Here is a 19790-nt window from a genome sequence, read left to right on the forward strand (position 1 = left end):
GATTGCTGGGCTCAAACACAGGGAGACAATGACATCACAGCAGCTCAAATGGCTGCAATCTCTGGTTAGAACTTTTTTTTCAATAGCAAGATATGTTGTCTTCAAAGGCAACTTCAATGCACCCAGCTGCTCTGATTGTTTTGATGCAGTGTATATTTTAATGAAACCAGGCCCCACCTAAGAAAAAAAAAATTACACAAAGTTAGGAAAATGTACAAACAATACAGACCCATTAGTTCAGGGATGGGGAACCTCAGGCCCGGGGGCCGTATAAGGCCCCCAGAATCATTTGGTCTGGCCCTCTGAGCTTTTTTCTGTTTGCCTCATCTGGATAGCAGGGTGCCTATAACTTTATTAGCTAAACCTTTGCCTCTCTGACATGCAATTACATGACTTAAGTTACAATGACCCTCAACAGGAAAGCATATATGGTATAATGGTTTCAATAAAAGCGCCATCTCTCTGCCATTTAAAGCTTCTATAAAATCGCTTTGTCTCTTAATCTGATATTACAGTCATTATGAACAATATGTTTAGCAACACTCTTGAATTACGTTTTCTCTTTCTTTAATTTCCTGTCTCAAATTTCTTCACTGTGACAGGTGTGTGGAACAGCCATGGGCGTCAGTCAGGCTCCCTTACATGCCGTGCTCATTACACTGTACCAGGGACAATCTGCATTGTCAGCCACCTCTTCCAAACTGTAGTTTTAAGTTTTATAGTAAAAACAAATATCCATTGATAGACCTAGACCAGCGGTGGCTAAGAGGAGGTTGAGGTTGGGGACCTGATGTGGCACTCATTGAGTTTACAAGAGAACTTGCATCGGACAAGTAGTACCTTCCCATTTAGGTCATTATATTATATAAAATGTAATCGCTACAATCTATTCACACAACCTGTTCAGTACTGCTATCCGTGATAAATGGCAATGTACTTTCAACATTGATCCCTGATGCACATCAATTATTGCAGCGTTTCTCTGATTTTTATGGCCCATGAAATGGAATTGACACAATACACGTATCATAAAGGAGAGAAGAATTTATAAAAGGGGAGGAAAGAACTGTAGGGATAGTCCCAATGGGTATCTAGGCTATCCCCTTGGGACCCTTGAATAAGTCTGCAGGTAGTTTGTCATATCCAAATCTTAGATAGTGAGTTTACATGCTGTTTTGGGCCTCACTGTTATATGCCAGCGGCACGCATGCTCAACCCTCATATTTTCTAGGGGAAATCTATTTGCTATGCCACCATGTATGCTGTCTTATCTACAGCGTGGGTGTAGGGGATGCGGCTATATTACAAAGTCTTGGCTTCTAAACGTTATTTTATTACGTTTCCCGCTCTAGGTGCTTTGATATTTTGCACGTTGGGATTGGACCCTCCCACTTATAAAATGCCTTCGCAGAAACATGCAGGACTTGGTCTGGCTGAAATGCTCTGTGCTTCTGTTACCATTCCACCTCTTTGAAATCAGTCGGTTCCAGGCTGTTTTTTGTTTGAATCTTATTTTATCACCTGAAACTTAGACAACACTAGAGTATGTCTCCATTACAGCCTTTTGTTTCCCAAGACAGATGTCATCAAGGCACATGTATTGCATTACAGGCTTACAGCCAAGTCTAAATGTGGTCTCTTCTTTTCTGGTCTGAAACTAGCGTTCCCCTTTTCTGCATTGGCACAGTTTGAAAAGCATTGACACCTTATGCATAAAATGCTATCTCAGCCACCTTCAGGGTGTCACGTACAGTACAAATGACACATTACTTTTTTTTTTAGTAAAAAGAGCAAATTCAGCACAAACAAAACATCACTGTGACCCTTTAATTTTCCACATAAGTTGCAGATATTGCAGGGCACGGTCCACGGATGTGAGATGTAGCTACACAATGGTGCATCTATTTACTTACACGTGGTTAGCCATTCGCTGTTCCTTCTATCCGTTCGGCCACAATCTGTGGTCAAGCTTCGCTAGTTAGTCAGAAAACAAACTACACCCATTGTTTCACTAACGAGTCCCAAAAACACATTTCATTCTAAAATGAAGACGGATTACATTTCTTAATACACATTATTTATCGTGGATCTTTGTGTATTAGTTTTAGCCCCTACTACATCACCTCCTGATCCTCTCGTGGATCGCCAGTTTGAAAGAGTGAATATAATAGGCTCTCTGACCCTAGAGAAGACCACCTACCTACAAGTGCCCATGGCACCATTTACAATCAGATTTGAATAGATAATGAGTTTCAAAATGACCTGTTACCTACATTTTTTCAATGGGGCCCAATAAACTCACTTGGAAAACCTAGAGAGCAGACCACGGGGTAAATGTACTAAAGTGAGAGTTTTTAGAAGTGAGTTTTAGAAGAGATGTTGCCCATAGCAACCAATCAGATTCTACTTAACATTTAACTAGCACCTTCTAGAAGATAATAGCTAGAATCTGATTGGTTGCTATGGGCAACATCACTTCTAAAACTCACTTCTAAAAACTCTCACTTTAGTAAATTTACCCCAACGGGTTCTCCTGACGAGATGCGGTCATAATCCCGGCACATGGAATGCCGGCTATTAGAACACCTTTCAGAATCTTGGCGTCGGCATCCCAAAGGTGTAGTAGCGGGGTTAGGGGGAGGGTTAGAGGTTAGGCACTAGGGGGAGGGGTAGGCACTAAGGGGGGAGGGTTAGGTTTAGGCACCGGGGAGGTTAGAATAACTACCAACAGGTGTCGGTATCCTAACCCTGTCGGAATGCCAGTGTTGGGATTTTAACTGTTGGGATCCTGAGCACCGGCTTTCCGTACCTGAAAGGTATACGCCAGATTTGGCCTAACAACAACCCCCAGCTTCACCGGTGACACACGCGCTCCACTGCGTACATACCCGACATTTTTCCCAATTGGAAAACCCAAATAAGGCTGTGCCCCACTCCACACCCCGATTCACCCACGCTACGTATATATTTCCCCCCCATAGCTGTATCATGCGGCCAATGACCGCGGTATTGGCTCACCAGCACCAAACATGGGAAAGTCAGTATTTTGTTGAGTCCATGAGTTTCAATTAAGGCTGCCATGGATAGGAGTAACCAGCTGGGTACGAGACTCCGGCAGGAGGGCACAAAGGGTATTTACTCTTGACTACAAGGGGAGAGAGGTTCCATGAGGTCAGTAAGATATTTAGTACTGGAAGGTTAATAAATAAGAAATGCTTTATTCTGTTTAACGCTATAAAATAATCGTTTTAGAGTTGTGCTGTAAAAGACTGGGTATTGCATATGATTGGGATGGATACCTCCGATTACACTGCGATTGCCCGATTCACTACGGATCGCAGCTGCGATTATGATACGCTAATCCATTGCGATCACCATGTCCTCACCCACCTCACACACATCCGTAATGTTTAGCAAGACTGCAAATAATATATAATCGGAGCCTCACGCACACTTGCACAAGCTCTGACCTTACTCAGGAATTGCTAACCTCAGCGCGCGCACTGAGTACTGGAGCTGCGTATGGCATCGAAGTGCCTAATTTATGCACGCCTGCGTTTCCCCGACCTCACCCCCCCGTCACCACCCACAAACTGCGCTTCCCGTCAATCACTCTGCGATGGGTCTCCGTACTCACCGCCATCGCCGTCCCGATCGCAGTGGCTGGATCTCGCACGCGCAGTGCGATGCATACGCCTGCGCAGAACGCAACTATCAGCCGATTGCGTGCATAATCGCAGACTAACGCTTCCCATGTCATCTCTGTCACGTGCAAAAAAACATAAATAAAAATAACATTAATTATCATACCCTGACTAAAGTTACTTACCCAGCACATAGGACAAATAGTCCAAAAAAAAAAACTCCACAGACAATTATTTATTCCCATTTATCTATAAAACACCATCAGAATAAGCCATTACAATGAAAAAGAAGCACTAATAAGGCAAGCCTGAGTATCACTATACATAAACTGCCCATTCTGACCCGAAGGTGAGATAATACCCTGCTTCTGCTTTTCACACTATAGTAACTTTCTAATTGAATCCATAGACCAGCCCTGGAGACTGCAGTCGGGAAACAAGTGTGAAAAGCAGGAGGCTGATTAGAGGGAGGCGCATGCGCACTACTGAAAAAAAAAAAAAATAATGTAGACTGTTTTCACGGTACCACAGCGCCCCTAGAGGTTGCATGTGACACCATACAAAACACGCATGCGCGAAGGACACTGTGTCACTTGGGTGCGCGCAGACGCTTTGAGGCAAGCCGGGTGTAGCAAGATGGCGGCAGCTGCGGCCGCGAACGGCAGTGGAATGGAGGTGGACGGTGCCGGTGAGTGTGCTACCCCGCGGTCAGACGGGCCCCCAAAGGAGACGGGAAGCTGCTGGCACGGGGGGAGGGGGGAGAAGGAGAAGCAGGGTGGCCCGCGGCGTGAGGTGGCGGGAATGAGGGTGCACGGGTGGGGGAAGCTGTGGGTATTCCGCGCTGGGGATAGAGGGGGGTGGGCGGGACCCTGCGTCTGCGCTGTCATTGGTTCACAGAGACGTCTGTCATTAGACGGCAGGAAGTGGCGTCAGTCAATATTGTTTTTCTGTGTGTATTAAGTTATTATTATTATTATTATCATCTGATTGTAATAATAACAGCCAGTGATGTAATTAATGCAGCATAAAGCCCTGTTGGCAGCTGTACATATGATCAGTATCATTTATCCTGTAGCAGGATATGTGATGGTGTGGCTTGCATCACCCGTGCCCTGCATCGCCCATGCCTACTGCCAGCATCACCCATGCCCTCCCCCAGGTGGCACCTGGCATCACCTGTGCCCACTGCCTGCATCACCCGCACCCACTGACAGCTTGCGCCCAGCATCACCCACACACAGTGCATTACACACTCACATTGCCAGCCAACGACAAGCATCACCCACACCCACTGTTAGCCTGCGTCCTGCATCACCTGCTCCTGCTGCCAGGCTGCATTACCCCCTCACATTGTGCACTTTGCCACACTGCATTGTCAGCCGCAATAAGCATCACGCACACCTACTGCCAGCCTGTGCCCAGCATCACCTGCTCCTGCCAGCCTGCGCCTTCCATCAGCCGCGCCCACTGCCAGACTCATTACCCAGTCACATTCACAGCCTGAGCCCAGCATCACCTGCGCACACTGCCAGCCTGTATTAACAACTCACGCTGCCAGCCTGCACCACACACCTGAACTGCCATCACACACACACTCTACCAGCCTGCACCCTGCATTACCCGCACACACTGCCAGTCTGTGCCTGCATCACCCACAAATGCTACCAGTCCACACACGCACACTGCCAACCTGCACCCATCATCACCCCCACACACACCTCCAGTCTGAACCCTCCATTGCCCACACATGACTGCTAGCCTGTGCCCTGTATCACACACATGTGTGTCACACGCAGGTGTCTGAAATATGAAAGAGATGTAGGTTGAATGACAGTGATGTTTAACTTGTGAATATGATTATAAGTATGGAGCTTTGTTCTTCCCAGTTCTCCCCACGGTGATGGCACAAGGGGTAACCGGGAGTGTGGCTGTCGCCCTTCATCCCCTGGTGATCTTAAACATCTCTGACCACTGGATCCGTATGAGATCACAGGAGGGGCGACCAGTGCAAGGTAAGACATTGTCCTCTCCCCCTGCTCAGAGTCCTGGTATCTGTACCCCAATGTTCCTCCCAGGCCACCGTCCAGTATATCAGTGTCTGTGTTCTGTCTTCTCCCCAGTGATCGGTGCGCTCATTGGCAAGCAGGAGGGAAGGAACATAGAGGTGATGAACTCATTTGAGCTCCTGTCTCAGATCAACGATGAGAAAATCACAATCAATAAAGAGTATTATTACACCAAGGAGGAGCAGTGTGAGTAATGACCGGCATCCTGCCTCTGATATACAGTATATTATTGCACCAGGGAGGAGCAGTGTGGATGTAATAATACACAATATTTCTTAGTATCAGGAATGTTACACAGGAGTCCAGTAAGACAACGAACCCAACTGGCAGGATTAGTCCATACGTTTGATGAGAATCACACCCAGCATACAAGAGTAGTGGTACTGTGCACCTCTCCATACATAGAGAATAAGAACACATACTGATAATCACACCCAGCATACAGAACAAGAGTAGTGGTACTGTGCACCTCTCCATACACTCAGAATAAGAACACATACTGAGAATCACACCCAGCATACAGAACAAGAGTAGTGGTACTGTGCACATCTCCATACACCCAGAATAAGAACACATACTGAGAATCACACCCAGCATACAGAACAAGATACGTGGTACTGTGCACCTCTCCATACACCCAGAATAAGAACACATACTGAGAATCACACCCAGCATACAGAACAAGAGTAGTGGTACTGTGCACCTCTCCACACACTCAGAATAAGAACACATACTGAGAATCACACCCAGCATACAGAACAAGAGTATTGGTACTGTGCACCTCTCCACACACTCAGAATAAGAACACATACTGAGAATTACACCCAGTGTAAAGAACAAGAGTAGTGGTACTGTGCACCTCTCCATACATAGAGAATAAGAACACATACTGAGAATCACACCCAGCATACAGAACAAGATACGTGGTACTGTGCACATAGAGAATAAGAACACATACTGAGAATTACACAGAACAGAAACCGCTCTGGATAGAAGGTCTTTATGCCCCCCATACCCATGCTACTTACTTGGGAGGGCCCTTCAGCTGTTTTTGTCCCCTGAATGGTGCGGTAGATGCCCCAGGTCGCGGTGCTGGTATCTCTGGGTTGGACGACGCGCGTTGTTGAATAAAGCTGACATAGGATGCTTAGAACATCAGATTATACAGACTTTCTGCTATATAACATGATTGTTGTGCAGGACGGTTCTACATTGTAGCCTGGGGGATATTTTCCTGTAGGGAGCAGTGGAGGATTAGGCATTGGTGACTGGGTCATGACATGGGTTTAATATGTGAATGTTTCTCTGCAGTTAAGCAGGTGTTTAAAGAAATGGAGTTCCTGGGCTGGTACACCACCGGAGGTACCCCGGAGCCGTCCGACATTCACGTCCACAAACAGGTATAAAGCCTCTCATGGGGTTAGCGGAAATGAATGTGTCTGGGGGTCAGTGACATGATGGGAGCACCCTAAGAACAAGGAGAAATAGGGGCTGGAGGAAGTAACGGGGCGTTCTACATTAAGCTCACGTCATTGTTCACTCTCCTACATGTTGGCCAATGTGTGATGTGGTCCCAGGTCCTCCTAATGATAAGCCTTTACCTCCTTATCCAGGTGTGTGAGATTATTGAGTCCCCGCTTTTCCTGAAGCTAAACCCTATGACGAAGCATACCGATGTAAGTACCCTGATCCGGGGCAGGTTCCTCCCCCATCTCTACATTATCAGCTGCCCTCTATATCTAACATCCTTTCTCCTCCTACAGCTTCCAGTCAGTGTGTACGAATCGGTGATAGACATTGTGAATGGAGAGGTGAGTCCGGCTCCTTCTTGTCCCCTACACTACATCCGATCTGATACAGCTGTCATCTCCTGCTCTAATCTGTATGCCCCGCTTGTTATCCAGCCAGATCAAAGGGAATGTTCCCTGTCATTATGTGAGTGAGGAATGACCTGATGTGAGGAGGGGAATGGAGGCAGCAGGAAGCCACAGACTGAGAGTTATATAGTGGAAGGAGCAGGGTCTCCCAGCAGCACAGAGTATATCAGGAGATGGGTGATGTTATAGTGAGGGCAGGACATTGACATGATGTGAGGAGGGGAATGGAGGCAGCAGGGAGCCACAGACTGAGGGTTATATAGTGGAAGGAGCAGGGTCCCCCAGCAGCACAGAGTATATCAGGAGATGAGTGATGTGTTAGTGAGGAGAGAGCTGTATGACATGGGCAGTGACATGATGTGAGGAGGGGAATGGAGGCAGAAGGAAGCCACAGACTGAGAATTATATAGTGGAAGGAGCAGGGTCCCCAGCAGCACAGAGTATATCAGGAGATGAGTGATGTGTTAGTGAGGACAGGGCTGCATGTGACAGGGGCAGTGACATGATGTGAGGAGGGGAATGGGGGCAGCAGGAAGCCACAGAATGAGAGTTATATAGTGGAAGGGGCAGGGTCTCCCAGCAGCACAGAGTATATCAGGAGATGGGTGATGTTATAGTGAGGGCAGGACATTGACATGATGTGAGGAGGGGAATGGGGGCAGCAGGAAGCCACAGACGGAGCGTTATATAGTGGGAGGAGCAGGATCCCCCAGAAGCACAGAGTATATCAGGAGATGACTGATGTGTCAGGACAGGGCTGCATGTGACAGGGGCAGTGACATGATGTGAGGAGGGGAATAGATGCAGCAGGAAGCCACAGACGGAGCGTTATATAGTGGAAGGAGCAGGTTTCCCCAGCAGCACAGAGCATTGATTTGAGGTTCCTATCACACTGATACAGGAAAGTTGTTTTGTTAATTACATCTCTTGTATGAAACAAAGTTCCTCTATTTTAACCTTTTTATTAACACATTGGAAACCGCACAGATGCATCAACTCCTACAACCAATCGCTCTAGTACAAGCTAGACTATTGAAAGCAAAGATGCATCTTAATGGTTGCTATGGGTGTTTGCACAGTGTACTCTAATGTGTCTACATATCTTTAGTATGGGAAAGTTTCTTCCATGACGGCAATTATAACTTGACAGCTCTGAGAATTCCGTAAATGGATTTCTCTACTTGGTTGTGTAGCTGAAAAAAATAAATAGATTTTTTTTTCCCTTCGTGTTTATTAAATATCAATGAAAAAATGTACAAATTGGTAGTATTACCTGTATGGTATCATCTACTGTAGAGTTCTTTCCCGATATCGGAGTGACGTATATGGACTCCGGTAGTGCCCTGAGCAGTCCTGGTTGTGCTGACTGTACTAGGTGCCACCCTCCACTTGGGAGATGGACAATTATCTACACTGATCTTGTTCTGCACACCCTGGCCCTGATTCAGACCCGCTCGCTGCCGCTGGCCGCTCGCTGGGATTGTGGGCGTTTTTAACTTTTTTTGTTCTCCCGTCTTGTTGAGAGCTCCATAGCGACTGAACTTCAGTCGCTCAGCGGGGCTCGCGCACGCCGGACGCGGCGCATGCGCAGTGCAGAAACATCGGGCCGCTTGCTGTGCGCTCGCAAGCGGCTCTGAATCGGGGCCTCTGTGACCACCTGCTCCTATCACTCTTGCCCATTAGTTTTATTTTCTTGTAATAAGTACGTCCCAGTCTTGAAAATATTCCACAATGAGGGAGGAAAGTACCTTCTATAACCCCTCTCGTATCCGAGTTCACAAGCTGTCATCTCTCTCCTCCCCATCTTTGTGGTCTCTGACACATGGTCATTTCTCTCTCCTCCTTGCCCTTATGCTGGGTACACACTGGCCGATGTATTGGCCGATCAATTGATTGGCCAATATGTCGTGTCGCCGTCGGCCAGTGTGTACAGACGATATGTCTGTGAACGACGTGATTCACAGACATATCACATTGGCCGTGCTGCACTGCCGATGGACTGCAGACATATCTATCCATCGGCAAGTGTGTACGGGCGATCAGCCGATCGCCTGTACACAGGGGCGCTGAGAGGGGGGGGGGGATGGGGACGTGAGCAGGTACTAATTACCCGGGTTCGGCACCACTCCCCCTCCCTCTTAGGTCACAGCAGCCCAGCACACGCTGCTTTCTGATGGGCTGCACTGGGAGACTGTCCGAGGCTGCTAAAGCAGCAGCCGGAGAGTCTCCTATGCCAAAAGGGGGGGGGGGGGGAATCGCGCTGATCGCGCCCCCCATTGGCTGTGCGCTGGGCTGAGGGGCACACAGCGCACCCCAGCGCCGCGACCCAAATGTTTTTTTTTTTTCCCCCTGGAGGGGGCTTGGCCGTGAGGTCTACGATTAGGCCACACCCCTACCTGCCCCCAGGCCGGCCCGACCCGCTGCAGCATGCAGATGTGTATGAACAACCATCAACTGCAGATATATCTGTCAGGTGTGTACCCACCTTTATTGTCTCTAATCTCTAGTTATCGCTCTCCTCCCAATCCGTGATATCTCTGATTATCCTAATTATCACTCTCCTCCTGATACGCAATGTCTCTAGTTATTGCTCTCCTCTCAATCCAAGATGTCCCTGAGGATCCTAGTTATCACTCTCCTCCTGATACGAAATGTCAGATGATCCTAGTTATCGCTCTCCTCCCAATCCATGTTATCACTGTTCTCCTAATACAAGATGTCCCTAAGGATTCTAGTTATCGCTCTCCTCCCAATTCTAGATGTCCCTGATGATCGTTATCGCTCCCCTTCCAATCTGAGGTGTCCGAATATCCTAGTTATCACTCTCCTTCCAGTTCGAGATGTCCCTGAGGATCCTAGTTATCACTCTCCTCCCAATCCAAAATGTCCCTGATGAATCCTAGTGATCATTCTCCTCCCAACCCGAGATGTCCCTGATGATCCTAATTATCTCTTTCCTTAACCTGAGTTGTCCCTGATGATCCTATTTCTCTCTCCTCTCCATCCTAGATGTCTCTGATCCCTACTTATCGCTACTGTCCCTGATCTCTAGCTATCTCTCCCCTACAAATCCTTGTTGTCTCTGATGTGATGATCTTTCTTTTCCTGATCCTGTATGAACCTTATGATCATCATTGTCTCTAGTCCTTAGCTTTCTCTCTCCTCTCAGTCTTCGTTGTCTCTGATGATACTGGTCATCCCTCTCCTCCACTTCCTAGATGTCCATGATGAGCCCTCGTTATCTCCTCCTAATCAGAGTTGTCTCTGATGATTTTAGTCACCTCTGTCCGTCCGAACCAAAATTCCTCTAATGGTGGTCCATCATGGTTTCTGTATTATCGACCCTCGGCTGTGTGATTCCCTTATGGTTCCTTGTAATCTCACTATATGTATACGTTTCTTCCAGGCCACCATGCTGCTGGCGGAGTTACCGTACACGTTGGCCACAGAAGAGGCGGAGAGAATCGGTGTAGACCATGTAGCTCGAATGACCGCCACCGGCAGCGGGGAGAACTCGACAGGTAAGAGACGGAAGCCGAGGCCGCGTCGGACGCAGTGTGCACAGGAACTCTCCCGCTGACCTTGTGCGATTTCTCCTTACAGTGGCGGAGCACCTCATTGCGCAGCACAGCGCCATCAAGATGCTGCACAGCCGGGTCCGGCTCATTCTGGAGTATGTTAGAGCGGCTGAGGCTGGTAAGTACACTTCTCCTGCTGAGCGTCCACTAACTTCTCTGTACCTCCTCCTGTAGTGTCCATGTGACCTTCTGTGTTCCCCTCTCTGTACAGGAGAGGTCCCCTTCAATCATGAAATTCTGCGCGAGGCCTCCGCTCTGTGCCACTGCCTCCCTGTACTCAGCACTGACAAGTTCAAGATGGACTTCTACGATGTAAGTAGGAGCATGATGCGTCCTCATCCTCCATCTGTCGGTTTTTAGACCCTCCTCACCTCTCTCCAAACATCACCCTCTCGATATCCTCTAATGCCCCCTTTAATTTCTTCCCTTTCCCGGCAGCAATGCAACGACGTCGGCTTAATGTCTTACCTGGGCACCATCACCAAGACGTGTAACACCATGAACCAGTTCGTCAACAAGTTCAACATCCTGTATGACCGCCAGGGAATCGGGCGGAGAATGAGAGGCCTCTTCTTCTGAAAGCGGAGGCTGCGCATCCACATCGCGCTTTTTGTATAAAAGGACTTTTAGTGAGCAAAACAAACACCACCGACCTGAGCTCTATGTTATTTTAGGAGATAATAAAAGTGTTCCCTTGTCCATTCATTGGTGCAGCGTCCCCTTATACAGATGGCAACTGGCTGTTTATAGCAATGGGTGCAGAGTTGGCTGCCTTGAGGATTGTGGTCGCTTTAAAGTTTTTTACAACGATTACAGTGTAAAATATAGAATTTATAGGTCCAGGTAACCTGCTCATCTTATACTGGGTACACACCTGGGCGATGGATCGACCAATGGGCCTGACCGATCCACCGATTTGGTAAATGGTATGCACAAACGATATTGCACTTACCATTACACTGGCCACAGGAAGCGGCAGTGACGTCATTGTCGGCGGATCCTGGGAGTATGTGGCTTGGTTGGCTGTACATACAGCCAGAGGTACCAATTATATCTGCAGAGGTTCCTAAACTCCACCATTACAGTACATGGCCATGTTTTAAGGAGACCTACGCTTGAGAGCAGGTGACTTAATTAATACCTCAGTCAATTTGATAACCATCTGTATTCAAGCATAGATAGCCTTAAAACCTGGACTGTAATAGGGGAGTTTAGGAACCTCTGGCATAGTGTGTATCCACCATCAGTGTTGTTTTTTTGTTTTTTTTCATTCTTGGGTAGTTGTAGTTTGTAGTGGGGTTTTTTTTGGTTGTGTTAAGCAAATATACTAAGTCATAAGTTCTCATAACATCCTAATGTTTGCACCAATAATACAGAGCATGTTTTCCAGGTCTCCTCACAGAATCACAAGTGAAATCATTAGCTCCACCTGTGGATCTTTTAAAATGTGTCCGTGAGTAATGAATTCACCTGTGTTCCTGCTGGGTGACCTGGAAAACGTGACGTGTTTGGGGTCCTGAGGACCGAGTGTGAGAATCGCTGCCTTAGGTAAAGAGGTGACAGATTATGGGGTGAGACACAGTCACTTATCATTCTCGATTATATGTATTATATTACATTATTTCGACCAGTGAATCTCTAATATAGAGTTGTATAAATTCCTGGTCTTCCCCCATCGTCACTAAAAATACTTGGTGGGAGATCATGTACAACTTGTTTCTGGAGCGTAGATGATCCACATAAGGCTACAGTGTTACCACTATTACAGCTGATGTAAGCAGGTTCTCCGTATAGGGAGCAGCTCTCTGTGTCAACAGGTGAAGAACAAGTTCTTGCAGCTCCTGGACGATGTATGGTGGCTCAAGCTAGTGTATTATAATGTATTATACACCTCTTCCCAATGCTCTTCATCCGCACTACAGACAAATGCACCTGTGCTGCAGAGCCTGTGCCCATGTGCTTTTCTCCGGTGCAGGCGACCAAACCAGTAGTTGCTGTGGCCGGACGCCTCGTCCTGTCTAACAATAGCACACCCTTCTCTCAGCAATCATGGAGAGTCCATATCAGGCGTTCATGTAAGGAGATCTTTAGCTGTGACTCCTTTAGGTATTTCCCCACATGGGGTATATGCGCCGAGCTAGCAGTATCTGTCTCCTGCCTGTAAGCTGCAGAAACAGACCCCCCCCCCCCCCCCCCCCCCCCACTTGTCAAAAAGCTGACCCTTCTTGACTACTTAGCCATACTACTGTGCTGCTGGATCACTGTATGTAATGGTAGGTGGAGTCACGGTACTGTGACATCTTGGAAATGCCCAGACCTGCATCAGTTGTAATCTGCCATCTCGAGTCAGTATGATCACCTGCTAGGCTGCTCAGGGCAAGACAATGTGACTTATCAGAGTTCGAATGGGGCATGACAGTGGGTGCCCGATGGATGGGACATTCCGTTTCCGAGGTTGTACGGACATTCAACATTCCTCTATCTACGGTGTCATGTGTACCAGGAATACCTCATGGAAGGCATTACCACCCACCATGGACAGCGCAGTGGCTGACCACAGGTGCTTAAATAATCGTGACCAGCGGCATTCGGCCACAACTGTCCATAGTAACAGACAAGCGAAACTGGCTCAAACCACATTCACGGTGAATGTTGGAGATACCAAAAGCATCTCACCTGGGCTTGTGATGTTGCCAATTGGACCCCGGAGGACTGGCAATAAGTGGCGTGGTTCGATGGGACACAGTCCTAGTTTTGGGCTGATTGTACGGTTTGGGTGTGGTGCACACCCCATGAGGCCCCAGTTGTCAACAAGGCTCTGTGCAGGTTGGTGGTGGTTCCATAATGGTGTGGGGTGTGTAAACGTGGCATGGGTCTGGACCACACAGCAAGAAAACACTTTGGACTTTAGGAGGATGTCTCAAGAGCCACGTTGTCAAAGACAGACAGGCCAGGCCTGTATGTACACAGGGACCCTGAGACAAGAGGTACGGCCGATGAGGAAATTGGAGAGGAGTGTTTACAGAGAGACTTTGAAGATCGGAGTACTAATGGCGTCTGGGCCCAAGCCAGAGCTACCAACAGAACCATGCCCCCTTCTTACTTGAATTTCCAAAGGACCCGAGGAAGAAGGGAGACTGGGTGGGGGGAGAGGTTTGCCAAATGGAAGGTACACTTCACTGACAAGGCGTCCACGAAGGCTGCTTCGGGGTCCTTTGTTGTGGATCTATATACTGGAATCTTGTGGTTGTGTCGTGAAGCCATGAGGTCCACGTCTGGTAAACCCCATTTGTCCAAGAGGAGATGAAAGACTTCTGGATGTAGAGACCAATCCCCTGCATGCACGTCGTGATGGCTGAGGAAATCCGCTTGCCAATTGAGAATGCGGGACACTTCTGCCAATGCTGACCGACTTAGTGCCTCCCTGGTGCTTGAGGTAGGCCACTGCCCTGGCGTTGTTGGACTGTACTTGTACTGGCCTGCCCTGAAGAATATCCTGAGCCAGAGTGAGGGCTCTGTAGATGGCTCAGAGTTCCAGGACGTTGATTGGTAAGATCGCCTCAGCTGGAGTCCAGCTTCCTTGGAAGGAGTGCTGGCCGGTCACTGTGCCATCTGCAGCCACCAGGATAGGGACAGGCGAACCTCCCGAGAGAGGCCCATCATCTGGGATCTGAGCAGATGGGGAAGCCCAGGGCCGTAGCTAGGGTAGTGCGGCCGGTGCCATCGCATAGGGCACCACAGGTCAGGGGGCGCTGTTTGGGCCTGTCAAATTTCTGTTTATTATCATTCTTGCTTGTAGCTTCCTCTTATTTCATCCCCAGCATCTCCCATGTCTTCCCTGGCCCTTCCCCATGAAGCCATGGCCCTTTTTTGGGTGCATTATGTCCCTTTGAAAATGAGGGAGGCGCCAATGCTCTTTCTGGCACAGGGCACCAAAAAGTCTAGTTACGGCTCTGGGGAAGCCTATTCCACCCCGAGAGGATCAGGTGTTGTAGGGGCCTGGAGTGGAACGGAATGTACTCCACCATTTCTCCTTCATCCACTAGGGGACACTGGAGTTCAAGACAGTGGGTATAGACGGTGGTAGAGTAGAGCCTGGCACTTTAAATAATTTAGAAGTGTGACTGGCTCCTTCCCCTTTATGCCCCATCAGCCCCAGTTTTTAGAATGTGCCCGAGAGAGACGGTCGCACATCAGGCTGGCTCCAGCCTTTGTCATATATTTTATATTTTTTAATTGTTTTTATTTAAACAAGCATTGAGGACAGGCAGGCTGCTTGCTGTGGCAGTATGCCTGCTACGTGGGAGCCGCCGGGAAGGGCACCGCCACGGCTACTGCAGCCTGTGTCCGGTGACCCTGAGGAGGGGGCACATAACAAATGGAGTCATAGGACGCTGCGAGGACTCGCCACTGCTGACACCGGCATGTGTCCGTGTTTCTTGCCGCCCCCTCAGCCCAGTATCCTGGTCGCAGCAGCCCGTAAATATATCCCACCACTCCTGACTAGGTGGAGAGGTGGGCCAATAGCTGGGCAGTGACAGATTGTCACTATAGGTGCCTCTGCGTGGTGCTAATAATTGTTGCCGCGCGGGGCTTGTACTGTAGAAGCTCCAGCGACGTCATTCACGGGGACATCAGATACCGCTTCTGCGCGGCTGTCAGTCTTCACCGCGGCGGTGCTTACAAAGAACACCGGTGCCGAGTTGATCTCCCGCGTTGCTGATTAGGCGCGCTAAAATACCCCCGCGCGGACTGAAATGACAGCGCCATGCTCGCCCTCCTCTTGTTAAAGGAGGAGATGCTGCACCGCTGATATCAAAGTCAGTGCAGCGCTGACAAGCCGTCGGGTGCGCAGTACCTCCCAAATAGAGAACAGGAGGTGTAGCGCCGCGGTAGGCGCGCTAAACGCCCGCCATTAGCGGGAGCTGTATAAAAATTCCTACTGACCGGAGATAGTTAGCGCCGGGCTATTCCCGGTGGTGCGGGGGTGGGGCTTAGGTCCGGCGGACATTACTGCTCCCGGGGGGAGCAGGTGCCGCAATTAACGCTGGGCTCAGAGCGCGTGCTGCGCGGCTGTTACACCTGGCAGTGTCCGAGCTGCTAGATGAGACCTGCCGCTGCACTCTGCAGTCAGCGGCTGGGTCTCTGGTTAATGCCTAGCCACTGATTCCCCATCCTATTTAATGAGGGGAGGAAAAGCTTCTAAGCCTCTCGCCTTAGTTGGCGCGCAGTACAGCGCAGGTTTATTATAGCACGCTCTTGGTAGTGCAGAGAGAGGTTTGGACTGCACCCACTGTAATGTTACAGCTAGTTCCAAGGCAGCCTAAGGTATATGACATGTCTACATGGGGTATGTATGTGTTTATATAAGTATGTATATGCGGGGCCTTCCTGCATATTTAATCTGTTATTGCCAGTTTTGTCTATTGATGTTTCCTTTTGATGGCGCGGCGGAGTGCGCTGTGCTGTGTAGAAACTGTTGGTAAATAGAAACTCCCCTGTCCATAGCAGTAGCATATATGGGCAGCTGCAGAATCTAGATAGAACCTAGTTTGGTCTCTATTATAGTATAATGCTGTGATAGATTATTCTGATGCAAGCGAATTACAGACCTATGCACGCAGTGTAGCAGTCTTCCTGCTTACTGAGTTTCGCAGCGACAAGATCCATATAAATGTTGACTCATCTCGGTATTTCCTATATGGTGGTCAGATTCCACAATGAATTGTTAGAGGGGAGAGCACTGCAATACAGCCGGCCCCACAACTATCCTAACTGCTGCCCTACGCCATTGTGATATTACTGTGTAGAGGATCGTTATGACCATTTTACAATTGTCTATCTCAAGATGGCTGCAGGAGTCTGTTTGATTAAGTTTTCATCAGTACTCCTATTAAAGAGCAGCACCTCTACGTATCATGGGACCCGCCACCACTATTATAGAATGAGTGTCCGGGGCCCTGACATTAGCTCAGGAAGGAACATGCCGCAGCCTAATACAGAGGCTGTGTCCATGTCACTTGCCCTCCGCATGGTCTGCCGATGGATCTATGTCTGTGTCACATAGGCCTGTATACATCAAGTATACCGCAGTATATTTCATTGCACTGAGGTCGTCTCTTTGATTCCCACTTTGAAAGAGCGGGTTCACCTGGCGCTAAAATGGCTCACCTGAGAAGGCGAGTACGCCAGTGACAGAAGGGTCCCAAGATCGAAACCAGTCTGGGACATCACTCTGTAAAAAAAAAACAAACAAAAAAAAACACAGGCCCCTACGCCGTAGCAGAATGACGGCTACTGTACACGCGGCACATGAGCAGTCTCCCTGCGTGGTGGTAAGCCACATGTATTTATATATTTGTATTTTATACATAAGCCCTACTTTAGAACAAACAGTATGTCTGGAGTGAAGTTTGTCCTGGGGTCAACCAAGGTCTTGGCTCAGCTCATTCCATGGCTCTAACTGTTGCTCATGTTAAATATTATTGTCACCTATTGATCTTGATGTAGGTACGCGTGTGCATTGTGGAGGTCTATGTGTATGTATGTGTGTATATATGTGTATCACTTCTTATCCTCACCGTAAAGGCAGAGGAGGATCTGTTATCAGTTTTGTCTGATACCTAGTATATTTTAAAAGAAGGATCCTGCGATTGGAGTCTGGAAGTTTGGTTCAATAACTACCGGTATAACATATGCTGTATATAGAAAATAGTGGCTCTATAGACTAGAGTCATGTTCTGCAGCTTACATTGTGATAGTTACAATTCCCTAAGGCATTGCTTCTAGTATGGACCCTATACATGTCCTGGGGCCTTCTTGTATATCCACACATGTATTGTGGAGCAAACTATAGGACTCTAAGAATGCAGGAGATATATGTATAATATAGCATGATCTCCTGGTGCAGGAGCCTGACAAGTAAGCTTTCTATATTGGTACTAACTCTTCCTTTGAAAGAGATTGCTTCTCATGCAACTATGTTCTCTGGGTTTATGTGTGTGTATATATACTTATATATTCACATTTCTTGTATGAATATTTCCTAATTGGGAAAACCTGTTTTTTAACCCTTACTGGGGTTATCACTACAGATATATCCCTTCTTTACTTGGGATAACTAATGCACTCTGGGCCTGATTCAGAGCCGCTCGTTCGCTCCGAGCGATGTTCGCACATCTGCGCATGCGTATGGGTTGTAATGCGCATGCGCCAACCAGTCAGTGTGGTCGGAAATCGTGCGCTCGTAAAACAGCGAGGGCCTGCTAATTTCAGTGACAGGATGAGGCGTTTGTGGGTGGTAACAGGGGAAGGTGCTTGAAAACGGGGAGTGGAGATCCAAACGCAGGGGTGCCAAACGGTCAAAACGGGCGTTTTAAGGGTGTGCATAATTAACAAAGCAGCGTCATCGACCACGTCACTTGGTTGTCTTTCAGCCTGAACTGCTCGCATGATTGCGGTAGGAAAATGCTACTACAAGAATAGCGAGCAGTTCATACGCCTTTCGATGTACTCGATTAATCTAATAAATAGCGGAGATGACGTAGGATGCAAGCGGCCAGGGGGCGTCTTTACAAAATAGCGAGTGCATGTTTCGTTAGCTCGCTCAGACATAGAGGCGTCAACAGACCGCAAAGAGCGAGCGCTCAATTTAAATAGCCAGCCCCTTTTTCTGAACGAGCGTCCGCAAATAGCGTACGGCTCTGAATTAGGCCCTCTGTCTATATACAGGTACCTTTTTCAGTATAGGTTCCAATACTCAATATTATGGTCTTGTCAATATCTCATAAAATGAGGCTATAAAGTGGCCCCTAGGTACATTTCCTATCAGTACATAGAGAATCCAGGTTCTACACCATCCTCAGGACCTAATTGTTTAAATGACAACAGACTGCAGTTCTGCTCCTATGCCTGACGTCCTAGGGCCACCCGCCGAATAGGCAGGGTCCGGCCTGGCTTGATTAGATTGGTGAGTATCGGGTAAATCCTTGGCCCTGCGGTTCAATTTTTAATCCCTCTCGTTGTGATCACTATAACTTTCAAGGGTCACTGGTGGGGATCCATCATCAAATATGTAATATTTCTGTGTGTATCTTTACCGGTACAAGGTCTTATTTAAATCCGCCTTTTAACTAATATGCACTTCACCATTATAAGTATGAATGTACGGATACACTATCAGACCGTATTTGGGGTAGATGTATAATCTCTATATTATACACATCCTTAATGTAACAAGCTCAGGTATAGATTCTAGTCTCCACTAACAATTTGCTAGTTTTCTACAGTATTTACTAAGACAACATCGCCAGACTGAAGTCTGTGCTGTAGAGCATTGGTTCTTAGCCCACTGAATTACTCTCTATACCTGACGTGACTAGTTGCTGTGAGATGGAAAAGGTCAGTGACATTCTACGTAGCGTCCAGAGGGCTTCTGGCTGCTCACAGGTAAGCGGTACCTCACTAATGCCTCGGAAGATGCTCCTATTTCAGGCAACCTGGCATTACAAGTCTCCCTTCCGCACCCTAGCTGCAGTCCTAGCAGCCATCCACTCTCGTAATCAGTTGGCCCTACTACACTTTAGAGCTTTCTGGGCGTGTGGGTGCATGGTTCCAACATTGAGA

The 19790-nt window shown here is 48.0% G+C and overlaps 1 protein-coding gene across 1 annotated transcript; it reads left to right on the plus strand.

The window, feature by feature from the left end:
• The first annotated feature begins 4224 nt into the window (after nt 1-4224).
• On the plus strand, nt 4225-11868 carry COPS6 (COP9 signalosome subunit 6). Its single transcript, XM_088446136.1, has 10 exons — nt 4225-4332; nt 5531-5656; nt 5765-5896; nt 7022-7110; nt 7324-7386; nt 7474-7521; nt 10994-11108; nt 11191-11283; nt 11377-11477; nt 11604-11868. The coding sequence occupies exons 1-10, from the start codon at nt 4281-4283 to the stop codon at nt 11742-11744; spliced, it is 960 nt and encodes a 319-aa protein (XP_088302262.1). The 5' UTR covers nt 4225-4280; the 3' UTR covers nt 11745-11868.
• The last annotated feature ends 7922 nt before the right edge of the window (nt 11869-19790 follow it).

This window comes from Taudactylus pleione, unplaced genomic scaffold (genome assembly GCF_031769625.1).
Source record: "Taudactylus pleione unplaced genomic scaffold, aTauple2 ptg000393l, whole genome shotgun sequence".
Lineage (NCBI taxonomy): Eukaryota > Metazoa > Chordata > Amphibia > Anura > Myobatrachidae > Taudactylus > Taudactylus pleione.